We start from the raw sequence: 15,987 nt of genomic DNA, 5'->3' as shown, positions 1-15,987 counted from the left end.
TCTTTTTTGGCTGGGGCTTATATATCGTGTCATAATGGCCGAGAGGTCTAAGGCGCCAGACTCAAGGAAAACCTGGCCCAGTGATACCGGTTGAACGAGGCTTCAGGTCCACGTAAGTGGACGTGGGTTTGAATCCCACTTCTGAAAAACTTTTTCTTACTTTACTACCAGCATAAAGTCAGTGTCTTTTTTGCTGGGGCTAATATATCGTGTCAGCATGGCCGAGTGGTGTAAGGCGCCAGACTCAAGGGTAACCTTGCCCCGTGATACGGATTGAATGAGGCTTCTTGTCCACGTATGTGTGCGTGGGTTCGAATCCCACTTCTGACGAACTTTTTTTACTTTACTACCAGCATAAAGTCAGTGTTTTTTTGCTGGGGCTAATATATCGTGTCAGCATGGCCGAGAGGTGTAAGGCGCCAGACTCAAGGGAAACCTTGCCCAGTGATACGGGTTGAACGAGGCCTCTGGTCCACGTATGTGGGCGTGGGTTCAAATCCCACTTCTGACAAACCCTTCTTTTTACTTTAAAACCAGCAGAAAGTCAGTGTCTCCTTTTGGTGGGGCTGAAATATCGTGTAATAAATGCCGAGTGGTCTAAGGCGCCAGACTCAAGGGAAACCTTGCCCTGTGATACGGGTTGAACGAGGCTTCTGGTCCACGTATGTGGGTGTGGGTTCGAATCCCACATCTGACAAACTTTTGTTTACTTTACTACCAGAACAAAGTCAGTGTCTCCTTTTGCTGTGCAGAAATGGTGTGTCTGAATGGCCGAGTGGTCGAAGGCGCCAGAATTAAGGGAAACCTTGCCCAGTGATACGGGCTGAACGAGGCTTCTGGTTCACGTATGTGGGCGTTGGTTCAAATCCCACTGCTGACAAACGTTTTTTTACTTTACTACCAGCACAAAGTCAGTGTCTTCTTTTGCTGGGGCTGAAATATCGTGTCAGAATGGCCGACTGGTTTAAGGCGCCAGACGCAAGGAAAACGTTACCCAGTGGTACGTCTTGAACGAGGCTTCTGGTTCACGTATGTGGGCGTGGGTTCAAATCCCACTTCTGACAAACTCTTTTTTTTAACTTTATTACCACCACAATGTCAGTGTCTTTTTTTTTGAGGCTGAAATATCATGTCAGAATTGCCGAGTGTTCTAAGGCGCCAGACCTAAGGGAAACTTTGCCCAGTGATACGGGTTGAACGAGGCTTCTGGTACACGTATGTGGGCGTGGGTTCAAATCCCACTTCTGACTCTCTTTTTGTTACTTTACTACCAGTATAAAGTCAGTGTCTTTCTTTTTCTGGTGCTGATATATCGAGTCAGAATGGCCGAGTAGTCAAGACGCCAGACTCAAGGGAAAGCTTGCAAGTGATACGGGTTGAGCGAAGCTTCTGGTCCACGTATGTGGTGCGGGTTCGAATCCCACTTCTGACAAACTTTTTTTTACTTTGCTTCCAGAACAAAGTCAGTGTCTCCTTTTGCTGGGCTGATATATCGTGTCACAATGGCCGAGTGGTCGAAGGCGCCAGACTCAAGAGAAGCCTTGACAGTGATACGGGTTGATAGAGGCTTCTCGTCCACGTATGTGGGCATGGGTTCGATTCCCACTTCTGACAAACTTTTTTTTTACTTTACTACCAGCACAAAGTCAGTGTCTTCTTTTGCTAGGGCTGATAAATCGTATCAGAATGGCCGAGTGGTTGAAGGCGCCAGACTCAAGGGAAACCTTCCCCAGTGATATAAATTGAACAAGGCTTCTGGTCCACGTATGTGTGCATGGGTTCGAATCCCACTTCTGACAATTTTTTTTTACTTTACTACCAGAACAAAGTCAGTGTCTCCTTTTGCTGGGCTGATATATCGTGTCAGAATGGCCGAGTGGTCGAAGGCACCAGACTTAAGGGAAGCCTTGCCCAGTGATACGGGTTGAACGAGGCTTACGGTCCACGTATGCGGGCGTGGGTTCGAATCCCACTTCTGACAAACTTTTTTTTGATCTACTACCAGAACAAAGTCAGTGTCTCCTTTTTCTCGGCAGGAATATCGTGTCAGAATGGCCGAGTGGTCGAAGGTGCCAGATTTAAGGGAAACCTTGCCCAGTGATACTTGTTGAACGAGGCTTCTGGTCCACGTATGTGGGCGTGGGTTCAAATCCCACTTCTGTCAAACCCTTCTTTTTACTTTACTACCAGCAGAAAGTCAGTGTCTTCTTTGGCTGGGGCTTATATATTGTGTCATAATGGCCGAGTTTTCTAAGGCGCCAGACTCAAGGAAAACCTTGCCCAGTAATACGGGTTTAACGAGGCTTCTCGTCCACGTATGTGGGCGTGGGTTCGAATCCCACTTCTGACAAACTTTTTTTACTTTACTACCATAACAAAGTCAGTGTCTTTTTTGCTGGGGCTAATATATCGTGTCAGCATGGCCGAGTGGTGTAAGGCGCCAACCTCAAGGAAAACCTTGCCCAGTGATACGGATTGAACGAGGTTTTCGTGTCGACGTATGTGGGCGTGGGTTCAAACCCCCCTTCTGACTCTCTTTTTGTTACTTTACTACCAGTATAAAGTCAGTGTCTTGCTTTGCTGGAGCTGATATATCGAGTCCAATGGCCGAGTAGTCGAGACGCCAGACTCAAGGAAAAGCTTGCATAGTGATACGGGTTGAACGAAGCTTCTGGTCCACGTATGTGGCGTGGGTTCGAATCCCACTTCTGACAAACTTTTTTTTTACTTTACTACCAGAACAAAGTCAATGTCTCCTTTTGCTGGGCTGAAATATTTTGTCAGAATGGCCGAGTGGTCGAGAGCGCCAGACTTAAGGGAAACTTTGCCCAGTGATACGTGTTGAACGAGGCTTCTGGTCCACGTATGTGGGCGTGGGTTCAAATCCCACTTCTGACAAACTTTCTTTTACTTTACTACCAGAACAAAGTCAGTGTCTCCATTTGCTGGGCTGAAATATTGTGTCAGAATGGCCAAGTGATCGAAGGCGCCAGACTCAAGAGAAGCCTTGCCCAGTGATACGGGTTGAACGAGGCTTCTAGTCCACTTTTGTGGGCATGGGTTCGATTCCCACTTCTGACAAACTTTTTTTACTTTACTACCAGCACAAAGTCAGTGTCTTTTTTTGCTGGGGCTGATATATCGTATCAGAATGGCCGAGTGGTTGAAGGCGCCAGACTCAAGGGAAACCATGCCCAGTGATATAAATTGAACAAGGCTTCTGGTCCACGTATGTGTGCGTGGGTTCGAATCCCACTTCTGACATTTTTTTTTACTTTACTACCAGAACAAAGTCAGTGTCTAATTTTGCTGGGGCTGAAATATTGTGTCAGAAGGGCCGAGTGGTCTAAGGCACCAGGCTCAAGCGAAACCTTGCCCAGTGATACGGGTTGAACGACGCTTTTGGTCCACGTATGTGTGCGTGGGTTCGAATCCCACTTCCGAAAAACTTTTTTTACTTTACCACCTGAACAAAGTCAGTGTCTCCTTTTGCTGGTCTGAAATATCGTGTCAGAATGGGCGAGTGGTCTAAGGCGCCAGACTTAAGGGAAACCTTGCCCTGTGATACGGGTTGAACGAGGCTTCTGGTCCACGTATGTGGGCGTGGGTTCGAATCCCACTTCTGGCAAACTCTTTTTTACTTTACTACCAGCATAAACTCAGTGTCTTCTTTTGCTGGGGCTAAAACATCGTGTCAGAAGGGCCGAGTTTTGTAAGGCACCAGACTCAAGAGAAACCTTGCCCAGTGATACGTGTTAAACGAGGCTTTTGGTCCACGTATGTGTGCGTGGGTTCGAATCCCACTTCCGAGAAACTTTTTTTACTTTACCACCTGAGCAAAGTCAGTGTCTCCTTTTGCTGGTCTGAAATATCGTGTCAGAATGGCCGAGTGGTCTAATGCGCCAGACTTAAGGGAAACCTTGCCCTGTGATACGGGTTGAACGAGGCTTCTGGTCCATGTATGTGGGCGTGGGTTCGAATCCCACTTCTGGCAAACTCTTTTTTACTTTAGTACCAGCATAAACTCAGTGTCTTCTTTTGCTGGGGCTAAAACACCGTGTCAGAAGGGCCGAGTGGTCTAAAGCACCAGACTCAAGAGAAACCTTGCCCAGTGATACGGGTTGAACTAGGCTTCTGGTCCACGTATGTGGGCGTGGGTTCGATTCCCGATTCTGACAAACTCTGTTTTTTTACTTTTCTACCAGAACAAAGTCAGTGTCTCGTTTTGCGGGGCTGAAACATCGTGTCAGAATGGCCGTGTGGTCGAAGGCGCCAGACTTATGGTAAACCCCGCCCTGTGATACTGGTTGAACGAGGCTTCTGGTCCACGTATGTGGGCGTGGCTTCAGATCCCACTTCAGACAAACTCTTTTTTTTTACTTTACTACGAGCACAATGTCAGTGTCTTTTTTTGCTGGGGCTGAAATATCATGTCAGAATTGCCGAGTGGTTGAAGGCGCCAGACTCAAGGGAAACCTTGCCCAGTGATATGAATTGAACGAGGCTTCTCGTCCACGTATGTGTGCATGGGTTCGAATCCCACTTCTGACAATTTTTTTTACTTTACTTCCAGAACAAAGTCAGTGTCTCCTTTTGCTGGGCTGAAATATCGTGTCAGAATGGCCGAGTGGTCGAAGGCGCCAGACTTAAGGGAAACCTTGCCCTGTGATACGGGTTGAACGAGGCTTCTGGTCCACGTATGTGGGCGTGGGTTCGAATCCCACTTCTTGCATATTTTTTTTACTTTACTACCATAACAAAGTCAGTGTCTTTTTTCCTGGGGCTAATATATCGTTTCAGCATGACCGAGTGGTGTAAGGTGCCAGACTCAAGGGTAACCTTGCCCAGTGATACGGGTTGAACGAGGCTTCTGGTCCATGTATGTGGGCGTGCGTTTGATGCGCACTTCTGACAAAATTCGTTTTTTACTTTACTACCAGCACAAAGTCAGTGTCTTCTTTTGCTGCGGCTGATATTTCGTGTCAGAATGGCCGAGTGGTCTAAGGCGCCAGATTCAAGGGAAACCTTGCCCAGTGATACGGGTTCAACGAGGCTTCTGGTCCACGTATGTGGGCATATGTTCGAATCCCACTTCTGACAAACTTTTTTTTACTTTACTACCGGCACAAAATCAGTGTCTCCTTTTGCTGGGGCTGAAATATCGTGTCAGAATGGCCGAGTGGTTTAAGGCGCCAGACTCAAGGAAAACCTTTCCCAGTGATATGGCTTGAACGAGGCTTCTGGTCCACGCATGTGGGCGTGGGTTCGAATTCCACTTCTGACAAACCTTTTTTACTTTACTACCAGCACAAAGTCAGTGTCTTGTTTTACTGGGGCTGACATATCGTATCAGAATGGCCGAGTGGTCTAAGGTGCCAGACTCAAAGTAAACCTTGCCGAGTGATAAGAGTGTAACGAGAATTCTGGTGCACGTATGTGTGCGTGGGTTCGAATCGCACTTCTGACAAAATTTTTTACTTTACTACCAGCACAAAGTCAGGGTCTTGTTTTGCTGGGGCTGATATATCGTGTCAGAATGGCCGAGTGGTCTAAGGCGACAGACTCAAGGGAAACCTTGCCCAGTGATACGGGTTAAAAGAGGCTTTTCGTCCACGTATGCGGGCGTGGGTTTGAATCCCACTTCTGACAAACATTTTTTACTTTATTACCAGCATAAAGTAAGTGTCTTTTTTCGCTGGGGCTATAACATCGTGTAAAAAGGGCCGAGTGGTCTAAGGCACCAGACTCAAGAGAAACCTTGCCCCGTGATACGGGTTGAACGAGGCTTCTTGTCCACGTATGTGTGCGTGGGTTTGAATCCCACTTCTGACAAACTTTTTTTACTTTACTACCAGCACAAAGTCAGTGTCTTCTTTCTGGGGCTGATATATCGTGTCAGAATGGCCAAGTAGTCTAAGGCGCCCGACTCAAGGGGAACCTTGCCCAGTGATATGGGTTGAATGAGGCTTCTGGTCCACGTGTGTGTGCGTGGGTTCGATTCTCACTTCTGACAAACTTTTTTATTTTACTACAAGAACAAAGTCAGTGTCTCCTTTTGCTGGGCTGAAATATTGTGTCAGAATGGCCGAGTGGTGGAAGGCGCTAGACTCAATGGAAACCGTGCCCAGTCATACGAGTTGAAAGAGGCTTCAGGTCAACGTATGTGTGCGTGGGTGCGAATCCCACTTCTGACAAACTTTTTTTACTTTACTACCAGAACAAAGTCAGTGTCTTCTTTTGCTGGAGCTTATAAATCGTGTCAGAACGGCCGAGTGGTCTAAGGCGCCAGACTCAAGGGAAACCTTGCGCAGTGATACGGGTTGAACGAGGCTTCTGGTCCACGTATGTGGGCGTGGGTTCGAATCCTAATCTCACAACTTTTTTTTACTTTACTACCAGAACAAAGCCAGTGTCTCCTTTTGCTGGGCTGAAATATTGTGTCAGAATGACCGAGTGGTCTAAGGCGCCAGACTCAAGGTACACCTTGCGCAGTGATACGGGTTGAATGAGGCTTCTGGTCCACGTATGAGGGCGTGGGTTTGAATCCTACTTCTGACAAACTTTTTTTATTTTTCTACAAGAACAAAGTCAGTGTCTCCTTTTGCTGGGCTGAAATATTGTGTCAGAATGGCCGAGCGGTCGAAGGCTCTAGACTCAAGGGAAACCATGTCCAGTCATACGAGTTGAACGAGGCTTCTGGTCAATGTATGTGTGCGTGGGTGCGAATCCCCCTTCTGACAAACTTTTTTTACTTTACTACCAGAACGAAGTCAGTGTCTTCTTCTGCTGAAGCTTATATATCGTGTCAGAACGGCCGAGTTGTCTAAGGCATCAGACTTAAGGGAAACATTGCCCGGTGATACGGGTTAAACGAGGCTTTTGGTCCACGTATGTGGGCGTGGGTTCGAATCCCACTTCTGACAATCTTGTTTTTTACTTTACTACCAGCATAAAGTCAGTGTTTTTTTGCTGGGGCTGATATATCGTGTCAGAATTGCCGAGTGGTCGAAGGCGCCAGACTTAAGGGAAACCTTGCTCAGTGATACGGGTTGAACGAGGCTGCTGGTCCAGGTGTGTGGGCGTGAGTTCAAATCCCACTTCAGACAAACTCTTCTTTTTTACTTTACTACGAGCATAAAGTCAGTTTTTTTTGCTGGGGCTGATATATCGTATCAGAATGGCCGAGTGGTCTAAGGCGCCAGACGCAAGGAAAACCTTGCCCAGTGATACGAGTTGAACGAGGCTTCTGGTTCACGTATGTGTGCGTGGATTTGAATCCCACTTCTGTCAATTTTTTTTACTTTACTACCAGCACAGAGTCAGCGTCTTCTTTTGCTGAGGCTGACATATCGTATCAGAATGGCCGAGTGGATTCCACTTCCGGCCACGACAGTGAACGGACGTGTTTATCATGTGCTCCCGCGTAGGGGCGGTTTCAGCGGCCCGTGTGGGCCGCGGTATCAGGTGTACCGAAAAGCCAGGCGAAGATTTCCAGGTTGTTCTGCCTCAGCTGCCTTCAGGTGATTCCGTTTTGCACACGGTTTTTTTGCACGGAAACTTGAAAGCCAGGCCATATCGAGTGGAGCATGTCCGAGACAGCCTTGCTCGTCTTTCGCTGCTGCCGGAAGTGGTTGCCCTAGGGGCATACCAAATGAATCATGTATGGGCAGTGACGTTCAAGGATGATGAGGGTAAAAAGAAGATGCTGGCGGCGGAGTCTTTTGATCTAAAGGACCATCGCTGTATGGTGGTTGACCCCCGTGATCGAGGTGTGCGGCTGAAGTTGTACTGGCTTCTTCATGGCGTGCCGGACGAGGCTGTGCGAGTCGCCTTAACGCCCTACGGAAAAGTGACCGAGATAAGCAGAGATAAATGGAAGGTGCAGGGTTGCAATGATAAAGGTTCAACCACGCGGTCGGTCACGCTGAGGCTACACGCGGGCGTGTCCGTGGACGACCTGCCACACCAACTGCGAGTTGCGGAGGATATGGCGCTCGTCGTAATTCCTGGCAGAGCACCGCTATGCCTCCGATGCCGGGCTATCGGACACATTCGACGGGATTGCCGCGTGCCGCGCTGTGGGGTCTGTCGTCGCTATGGCCACGATGACGCCCACTGTGTGAGGTCGTACGCCAGCATTGCGGGCCCAGGCCAAACAGACGAAGTGTCTGAACACCTGATGGATGCCGTGGATGCCGAAGAAGCGAGCAGGGAAGACGGTTATACGGAAGGCCCTGCCACGCCCCCTGAACAGTCTTCTGGGGCCGCACTGGAATCTACCAATAAAGGCGACAAGCACTCTGGTGCGCCAGGAACGAATTTAGACACGGCAGCAGTAGAGAACGACGCTACAGCAGCGAGCAAGTCATCTTCAGCTGCGCGAGAGGGCGGCCCGGAAGCAACGGACGCCGAGATGACCAAGGCCGGTGCTATCGCTTTTAAGCGAGCTCGTGAAACACCTGACCGTACCGGAAATGTTGACACGTCGGCCATCAATGAACCTCCAACAAAGACGGCGACTGGTCGTCGGCCTACCTTTAAACCACGACCAAACCTGTCTCCTGACCGTAGGAGCACTCAAACGTCGGCCCCGCCGTAGCGGAGGAGACGTTCCGAGGCTTTCTACGCTGAGCACACGCAACCACTGTTGCGACGTGAGTATGACACCTGACGAAACAACCTTCAAGAAATGGCGACTAACTTTAAAACTGGTATTTGCATCGCGACGTTGAACTCAAGAGGCCTGTGTTCGCGCAGGAGACAATGCCAGATTAGTCGCATTTTGTTAGAAAACGACATAGACCTCCTGGCTGTACAAGAAACTAAAATGGAAAGTGAAGAACAAACGGAGCAAATGGTTCAAGTTTTTCGCTCTAGGTACAATGTCTGCGTTTGTCATGCTGTTGGGCGGTCAGGAGGCTGTGTCGTTTTCATACGTAGTAGTATCGCGGTTGTTGAAAATGTGTCTACCTGCGATAGCGGTAGGCTGGTTGTGTGCGACTTCAGTGTTTCTGGAATGCCTTGGCGCGTTGTGTGTGTTTATGCACCGAATAGATCGCACGAACGGGAATTTTTTTTCAGAGCGATTGAAGGATTCTTGAAAACGGAAAGAAATGTTGTGGTTCTAGGGGACTTCAATTGTGTCTGTAGAGCTGAGGATAAGACAACGAGCTTCAATGTGCGCGATAGAAGCGCTGAGCTGTTGAATAAAATAGTGAACGAGACAGGGCTGGAAGATGTCGGTTATGTAATGACGCGAGAGGGTGAAGTAGGATATACGCACTTTCAAGGTCATTCGCACGCGAGGTTAGACAGAATATATTTGTCGGCAAAGTTGGTGCCACTATGCTCATCTTATCAAATTCAACATCTTAGTTTTAGTGATCATTGTCTGGTCAAGGTCAACATTGGCGAAAAACGTAAGGCTGCGAAGTTTAATTGGTTTCTATGGAAATTTAATGAAAAGCTGCTGCAAGATGAAATATTTGTCACAAAAACCAAAGAATGTCTTTCAAATGCTCTTCGTTTGGAGACCAATAACTTCATAGCTGTGTGGGAGCAAATGAAGTGTGATATAAAGATGATAGCGATTGAAAGAGCCTGTGTATTACGTAATCGGGAAAGGCAACAAGAGAGGCAGTTACAAAGCGAACTAGACTACATGTTAAGCGTAGAAAATGAAGTGCCGGGAAAATTTAAGAAAGAAATAAAGGAGGCGAAAGCAAAGCTCGAATTCATCGACGACGAAAAGTACCGCGGAGCAATGATAAGGGCTCGCACTGAACGGCTGTGGATGGGTGAAACGCCCACTAAGCGGGTGCTCAGTGAAGAAAAGAAACATGCAGCAAACAAAGAGATAAATGAAATTCGATACCGCAATTACATTACCCGGGACCGCGAACAGATAAAGCACGCCTTTCTCGAGTTTTATACGCAACTCCTTAGCCATACAATCAATGACCCCGAACGATTCAAAGAGGACTTTCTGACCCTTATGCCGAGATTGGAAGACTCTGAGCGGGAGCTACTGGAAGTAGAAATCACTGTGGCAGAAATTGAATCAGCTATAGATAACCTGGGTAACGGCAAGTCACCAGGGCCGGATGGGCTTGGTGCTGCCATATACAAATTTTTTAAGACAGAAATGGCACTGGCATTACACCGAGTGATCAGAGAATGCTACGACAAGCAGCAAACACCTCATTCATTTAGGACAGCACACGTAGTATTAATCCCCAAAACTGATGACCCCGCAAAGCTACTTTCAGTGGAATCCTACCGACCTATCAGTTTGAGCAACACTGACTATAAAATATACACGAAGGTCCTAGCAAGACGGCTCCAAAGTGTTGTCACATCCCTTGTCGGCCCGCATCAGACATGTGGGATTAAGGGCAGAACCATATTCACAAATATACACGTAACCAGAAGTATTCTAGAATGCTGTGATGCAAATAATGACCGCGTGGCCATGATTCAGCTAGACCTGCACAAAGCGTTCGATAAAGTCGTACATGAAATTTTGTTTTTATTGCTGGAACATGTGAATGTAGGAACTGTCATTACAGAAGGCGTTAGAATGGTGTATCATGACTGCAGGGCTAATTTAGTAATCAACAAAGAAGTAAGTGCTTCAATTCCTGTGCGCTCGAGCGTGAAGCAAGGTTGTGCCTTGTCGCCACTCCTTTTCGCGCTTTACTTAGAGCCCTTCTGTTTACGAATACTTGCATCACCAAGTATAAGAGGGTATACGTTTCTGACCAGTGGAATTAGAATTTTAGCCTATGCTGATGACGTCGCAGTGTTTTGCAGTGACAAAGAAAGTGTGCAAGAAGTTGTACGAATAGCTAGGGAATTCTGTGCAGCAACGGGCAGCGCAATTAGTTGGCCAAAATGTCTAGGCGTTTGGCATGGCCAGTGGCAAAGCACACCCGAAGTTTACTGTAACATGAATTGGAAAATCATGCCCGGAAAGTACCTCGGTGTGCCTTTGGATCACTACCGCAATGCTACGGAGTATTGGTCTGAGGAACGTCAACGCATTAAAAATTGTACTGATAAGTGGGGAGGTCGCAATTTATCAATGTTTGCAAAAGCGTCCGTGTGCAATGTATTTCTGATTGCAAAAGTGTTTTATGTATTACAAGTGTTAACCATGACCCGCACTTCGGTCCAGAAAATGCACCGAGTATTCGCGACCTTTATATGGGGGTCGCAGTGGGAGCGCACGAGCCGGTGCAATTTATTTCATAGGGTAAAATATGGTGGTCTGGGGCTTTTGCATTTGTTTTTTAAGCAGTTGGTGAGCAGATTCATGTTCGCTCGAGATCAAACTGACAATTTCTTGAGAACTGTGATCCAAGCAAGACTGCAGACCCCCTTATCTGATTTCGTCGTGTCATCTTTTTCCTTCGAAGCTGGACCACTCAGTCCTTATTTGCGAGAAGTAGTTACAGCTACACGCCTCCTCAAGGAAAGATTTTCGTACGAATACTTGTCCGACGTGACTAAAAAGAAACTGTATCGTGACCTTCTTGATGTCTTCCTGCCAGTGCCCGTCTACCGAGCTTCGTGCAGGCTAGGTTCTGAGCGTGACGTGTTTAAACGTGTTAAGAGAATGCCGGTCAGACCCTCTGTCAAAACATTCTTCTTTCAAGTGCATACCGGCACTCTCCCTGTACTACCATGGCTAAAAAGTAAAGGGCTTTTTGTACCGTGGTCCGTCAACTGTCTAATCTGCGGCAAACCAGAAACGATAAATCATATCTTTCTCGACTGCCATGATGCTGTGTTCTTGTGGGACGTACTACAACGGACTATAAAAAAAGAACTACCTATCAACGCTTTTGGAATCCGTTTTCTTCCGTGTGCAGCTGCAGGGGAAGTGCCGAGTGACATGTTAATGTTGCTTTGCATGCATAGTGTGTGGAGGACAAGAATGGATGTTCGACATATGCGTGTAGACGCACGTTCAGCGAGAGACTATTTTGTTGAGAGTATGCTGTATACACGAGACGTGTTTAAAGCGCTGCCTGAACCCCCCGAGTGGTTACCTGTGCTCGACCAATTGGCTTCTGTGAAGCCTTTTTAAACCAAGTGCACTGGCCAAGTTGAAGCTGGTGTTTTAGTAAGTGTACATATTTTGTATGTATTTCCTTTGCTTGTGGTTATTAAAAGGCAATAAAGAAAAAAAAAAAGTATCAGAATGGCCGAGTGGTTGAAGGCGCCAGACTCAAGGGAAACCATGCCCAGTGATATAAATTGAACAAGGCTTCTGGTCCACGTATGTGTGCGTGGGTTCGAATCCCACTTCTGACATTTTTTTTTACTTTACTACCAGAACAAAGTCAGTGTCTAATTTTGCTGGGGCTGAAATATTGTGTCAGAAGGGCCGAGTGGTCTAAGGCACCAGGCTCAAGCGAAACCTTGCCCAGTGATACGGGTTGAACGACGCTTTTGGTCCACGTATGTGTGCGTGGGTTCGAATCCCACTTCCGAAAAACTTTTTTTACTTTACCACCTGAACAAAGTCAGTGTCTCCTTTTGCTGGTCTGAAATATCGTGTCAGAATGGGCGAGTGGTCTAAGGCGCCAGACTTAAGGGAAACCTTGCCCTGTGATACGGGTTGAACGAGGCTTCTGGTCCACGTATGTGGGCGTGGGTTCGAATCCCACTTCTGGCAAACTCTTTTTTACTTTACTACCAGCATAAACTCAGTGTCTTCTTTTGCTGGGGCTAAAACATCGTGTCAGAAGGGCCGAGTTTTGTAAGGCACCAGACTCAAGAGAAACCTTGCCCAGTGATACGTGTTAAACGAGGCTTTTGGTCCACGTATGTGTGCGTGGGTTCGAATCCCACTTCCGAGAAACTTTTTTTACTTTACCACCTGAGCAAAGTCAGTGTCTCCTTTTGCTGGTCTGAAATATCGTGTCAGAATGGCCGAGTGGTCTAATGCGCCAGACTTAAGGGAAACCTTGCCCTGTGATACGGGTTGAACGAGGCTTCTGGTCCATGTATGTGGGCGTGGGTTCGAATCCCACTTCTGGCAAACTCTTTTTTACTTTAGTACCAGCATAAACTCAGTGTCTTCTTTTGCTGGGGCTAAAACACCGTGTCAGAAGGGCCGAGTGGTCTAAAGCACCAGACTCAAGAGAAACCTTGCCCAGTGATACGGGTTGAACTAGGCTTCTGGTCCACGTATGTGGGCGTGGGTTCGATTCCCGATTCTGACAAACTCTGTTTTTTTACTTTTCTACCAGAACAAAGTCAGTGTCTCGTTTTGCGGGGCTGAAACATCGTGTCAGAATGGCCGTGTGGTCGAAGGCGCCAGACTTATGGTAAACCCCGCCCTGTGATACTGGTTGAACGAGGCTTCTGGTCCACGTATGTGGGCGTGGCTTCAGATCCCACTTCAGACAAACTCTTTTTTTTTACTTTACTACGAGCACAATGTCAGTGTCTTTTTTTGCTGGGGCTGAAATATCATGTCAGAATTGCCGAGTGGTTGAAGGCGCCAGACTCAAGGGAAACCTTGCCCAGTGATATGAATTGAACGAGGCTTCTCGTCCACGTATGTGTGCATGGGTTCGAATCCCACTTCTGACAATTTTTTTTACTTTACTTCCAGAACAAAGTCAGTGTCTCCTTTTGCTGGGCTGAAATATCGTGTCAGAATGGCCGAGTGGTCGAAGGCGCCAGACTTAAGGGAAACCTTGCCCTGTGATACGGGTTGAACGAGGCTTCTGGTCCACGTATGTGGGCGTGGGTTCGAATCCCACTTCTTGCATATTTTTTTTACTTTACTACCATAACAAAGTCAGTGTCTTTTTTCCTGGGGCTAATATATCGTTTCAGCATGGCCGAGTGTTGTAAGGTGCCAGACTCAAGGGTAACCTTGCCCAGTGATACGGGTTGAACGAGGCTTCTGGTCCATGTATGTGGGCGTGCGTTTGATGCGCACTTCTGACAAAATTCGTTTTTTACTTTACTACCAGCACAAAGTCAGTGTCTTCTTTTGCTGCGGCTGATATTTCGTGTCAGAATGGCCGAGTGGTCTAAGGCGCCAGATTCAAGGGAAACCTTGCCCAGTGATACGGGTTCAACGAGGCTTCTGGTCCACGTATGTGGGCATATGTTCGAATCCCACTTCTGACAAACTTTTTTTTACTTTACTACCGGCACAAAATCAGTGTCTCCTTTTGCTGGGGCTGAAATATCGTGTCAGAATGGCCGAGTGGTTTAAGGCGCCAGACTCAAGGAAAACCTTTCCCAGTGATATGGCTTGAACGAGGCTTCTGGTCCACGCATGTGGGCGTGGGTTCGAATTCCACTTCTGACAAACCTTTTTTACTTTACTACCAGCACAAAGTCAGTGTCTTGTTTTACTGGGGCTGACATATCGTATCAGAATGGCCGAGTGGTCTAAGGTGCCAGACTCAAAGTAAACCTTGCCGAGTGATAAGAGTGTAACGAGAATTCTGGTGCACGTATGTGTGCGTGGGTTCGAATCGCACTTCTGACAAAATTTTTTACTTTACTACCAGCACAAAGTCAGGGTCTTGTTTTGCTGGGGCTGATATATCGTGTCAGAATGGCCGAGTGGTCTAAGGCGACAGACTCAAGGGAAACCTTGCCCAGTGATACGGGTTAAAAGAGGCTTTTCGTCCACGTATGCGGGCGTGGGTTTGAATCCCACTTCTGACAAACATTTTTTACTTTATTACCAGCATAAAGTAAGTGTCTTTTTTCGCTGGGGCTATAACATCGTGTAAAAAGGGCCGAGTGGTCTAAGGCACCAGACTCAAGAGAAACCTTGCCCCGTGATACGGGTTGAACGAGGCTTCTTGTCCACGTATGTGTGCGTGGGTTTGAATCCCACTTCTGACAAACTTTTTTTACTTTACTACCAGCACAAAGTCAGTGTCTTCTTTCTGGGGCTGATATATCGTGTCAGAATGGCCAAGTAGTCTAAGGCGCCCGACTCAAGGGGAACCTTGCCCAGTGATATGGGTTGAATGAGGCTTCTGGTCCACGTGTGTGTGCGTGGGTTCGATTCTCACTTCTGACAAACTTTTTTTACTTTACTACCAGAACAAAGTCAGTGTCTCCTTTTGCTGGGCTGGAATGTCGTGTCAGAATGGCTGAGTGGTCTATGGCGCCAGACTTAAGGGAAACCTTGCCCAGTGATACGGGTTGAACGAGGCTTCCTGTCCACGTATGTGTGCGTGGGTTCGAATCCCACTTCTGACATTTTTTTTTACTTTACTACAGCACAGAGTCAGTGTCTTCTTTTGCTGGGGCTGACATATCGTATCAGAATAGCCGAGTGGTCTAAGGCGCCAGACTCAAGGAAAACCTTGCCCTGTGATACGAGTTGAACGAGGCTTCTGGTTCACGTATGTGTGCGTGGGTTCGAATCCCACTTCTGGCAAACTCTTTTTTACTTTACTACCAGCATAAACTCAGTGTCTTCTTTTGCTGGGGCTAAAACACCGTGTCAGAAGGGCCGAGTGGTCTAAAGCACCAGACTCAAGATAAACCTTGCCCAGTGATACGGGTTGAACCAGGCTTCTGGTCCACTTATGTGGGCGTGGGTTCGATTCCCAATTCTGACAAACTGTTTTTACTTTACTACAGCACAGAGTCAGTGTCTTCTTTTGCTGGGGCTGAAATATCGTGTCAGAATTGCCGAGTGGTCGAAGGCGCCAGACTTAAGGGAAACCTAGCCCAGCGATGCCTGTTGAACGAGGCTTCTGGTCCACGTATGTGTGCGTGGGTTCGAATCGCACCGCTGACAAACTTTTTTTACTTTACTACCAGAACAAAGTCAATGTCTCCTTTTGCTGGACTGAACTATTGTGTCAGAATGGCCAAGTGGTGGAAGGCGCCAGACTAGAGAAAGCCTTGCCCAGTAATACGTGTTGAACGAGGCTTCTGGTCCACGTTTGTGGGCGTGGCTTCAGATCCCACTTCAGACAAACTCTTTTT

General features: G+C 47.5%; 1 protein-coding gene and 14 non-coding genes across 15 annotated transcripts; all 15 read left to right on the top strand.

Moving 5' to 3' along the window:
• The first annotated feature begins 392 nt into the window (after window positions 1-392).
• TRNAL-CAA (transfer RNA leucine (anticodon CAA)) lies at window positions 393-511 on the top strand. The gene is made up of 2 exons: window positions 393-430; window positions 466-511. It is a non-coding gene; the product is annotated as a tRNA-Leu (tRNA).
• A 1,534-nt stretch (window positions 512-2,045) lies between these two features.
• TRNAL-UAA (transfer RNA leucine (anticodon UAA)) lies at window positions 2,046-2,164 on the top strand. Its single transcript has 2 exons — window positions 2,046-2,083; window positions 2,119-2,164. It is a non-coding gene; the product is annotated as a tRNA-Leu (tRNA).
• Window positions 2,165-2,779: 615 nt separating this feature from the next.
• Window positions 2,780-2,898, top strand: TRNAL-UAA (transfer RNA leucine (anticodon UAA)). Its single transcript has 2 exons — window positions 2,780-2,817; window positions 2,853-2,898. It is a non-coding gene; the product is annotated as a tRNA-Leu (tRNA).
• A 247-nt stretch (window positions 2,899-3,145) lies between these two features.
• On the top strand, window positions 3,146-3,264 carry TRNAL-CAA (transfer RNA leucine (anticodon CAA)). Its single transcript has 2 exons — window positions 3,146-3,183; window positions 3,219-3,264. It is a non-coding gene; the product is annotated as a tRNA-Leu (tRNA).
• Window positions 3,265-3,509: 245 nt separating this feature from the next.
• Window positions 3,510-3,628, top strand: TRNAL-UAA (transfer RNA leucine (anticodon UAA)). Its single transcript has 2 exons — window positions 3,510-3,547; window positions 3,583-3,628. It is a non-coding gene; the product is annotated as a tRNA-Leu (tRNA).
• A 247-nt stretch (window positions 3,629-3,875) lies between these two features.
• On the top strand, window positions 3,876-3,994 carry TRNAL-UAA (transfer RNA leucine (anticodon UAA)). The gene is made up of 2 exons: window positions 3,876-3,913; window positions 3,949-3,994. It is a non-coding gene; the product is annotated as a tRNA-Leu (tRNA).
• A 619-nt stretch (window positions 3,995-4,613) lies between these two features.
• On the top strand, window positions 4,614-4,732 carry TRNAL-UAA (transfer RNA leucine (anticodon UAA)). Its single transcript has 2 exons — window positions 4,614-4,651; window positions 4,687-4,732. It is a non-coding gene; the product is annotated as a tRNA-Leu (tRNA).
• Window positions 4,733-5,165: 433 nt separating this feature from the next.
• On the top strand, window positions 5,166-5,284 carry TRNAL-CAA (transfer RNA leucine (anticodon CAA)). The gene is made up of 2 exons: window positions 5,166-5,203; window positions 5,239-5,284. It is a non-coding gene; the product is annotated as a tRNA-Leu (tRNA).
• A 2,109-nt stretch (window positions 5,285-7,393) lies between these two features.
• Window positions 7,394-8,599, top strand: LOC119186876 (uncharacterized). The gene has a single exon (XM_037435247.2). The coding sequence runs from the start codon at window positions 7,412-7,414 to the stop codon at window positions 8,597-8,599; it is 1,188 nt and encodes a 395-aa protein (XP_037291144.2). The 5' UTR covers window positions 7,394-7,411.
• A 3,600-nt stretch (window positions 8,600-12,199) lies between these two features.
• On the top strand, window positions 12,200-12,318 carry TRNAL-CAA (transfer RNA leucine (anticodon CAA)). Its single transcript has 2 exons — window positions 12,200-12,237; window positions 12,273-12,318. It is a non-coding gene; the product is annotated as a tRNA-Leu (tRNA).
• Window positions 12,319-12,563: 245 nt separating this feature from the next.
• Window positions 12,564-12,682, top strand: TRNAL-UAA (transfer RNA leucine (anticodon UAA)). The gene is made up of 2 exons: window positions 12,564-12,601; window positions 12,637-12,682. It is a non-coding gene; the product is annotated as a tRNA-Leu (tRNA).
• Window positions 12,683-12,929: 247 nt separating this feature from the next.
• TRNAL-UAA (transfer RNA leucine (anticodon UAA)) lies at window positions 12,930-13,048 on the top strand. Its single transcript has 2 exons — window positions 12,930-12,967; window positions 13,003-13,048. It is a non-coding gene; the product is annotated as a tRNA-Leu (tRNA).
• A 619-nt stretch (window positions 13,049-13,667) lies between these two features.
• Window positions 13,668-13,786, top strand: TRNAL-UAA (transfer RNA leucine (anticodon UAA)). Its single transcript has 2 exons — window positions 13,668-13,705; window positions 13,741-13,786. It is a non-coding gene; the product is annotated as a tRNA-Leu (tRNA).
• Window positions 13,787-14,219: 433 nt separating this feature from the next.
• Window positions 14,220-14,338, top strand: TRNAL-CAA (transfer RNA leucine (anticodon CAA)). The gene is made up of 2 exons: window positions 14,220-14,257; window positions 14,293-14,338. It is a non-coding gene; the product is annotated as a tRNA-Leu (tRNA).
• Window positions 14,339-15,311: 973 nt separating this feature from the next.
• Window positions 15,312-15,430, top strand: TRNAL-CAA (transfer RNA leucine (anticodon CAA)). The gene is made up of 2 exons: window positions 15,312-15,349; window positions 15,385-15,430. It is a non-coding gene; the product is annotated as a tRNA-Leu (tRNA).
• Window positions 15,431-15,987: the final 557 nt, after the last annotated feature.

The sequence above is a fragment of the Rhipicephalus microplus genome, chromosome 2 (genome assembly GCF_043290135.1).
Source record: "Rhipicephalus microplus isolate Deutch F79 chromosome 2, USDA_Rmic, whole genome shotgun sequence".
Lineage (NCBI taxonomy): Eukaryota > Metazoa > Arthropoda > Arachnida > Ixodida > Ixodidae > Rhipicephalus > Rhipicephalus microplus.
The sequence above is the reverse complement of the archived record's forward strand: the minus strand, read 5'-3'. Positions and strand labels throughout refer to the sequence as shown.

Coding starts and splice junctions, on each gene's coding strand:
- LOC119186876 (XM_037435247.2), top strand. CDS start 7,412: ATGTGCTCCCGCGTAGGGGCGGTTTCAGCGGCCCGTGTGGGCCGCGGT.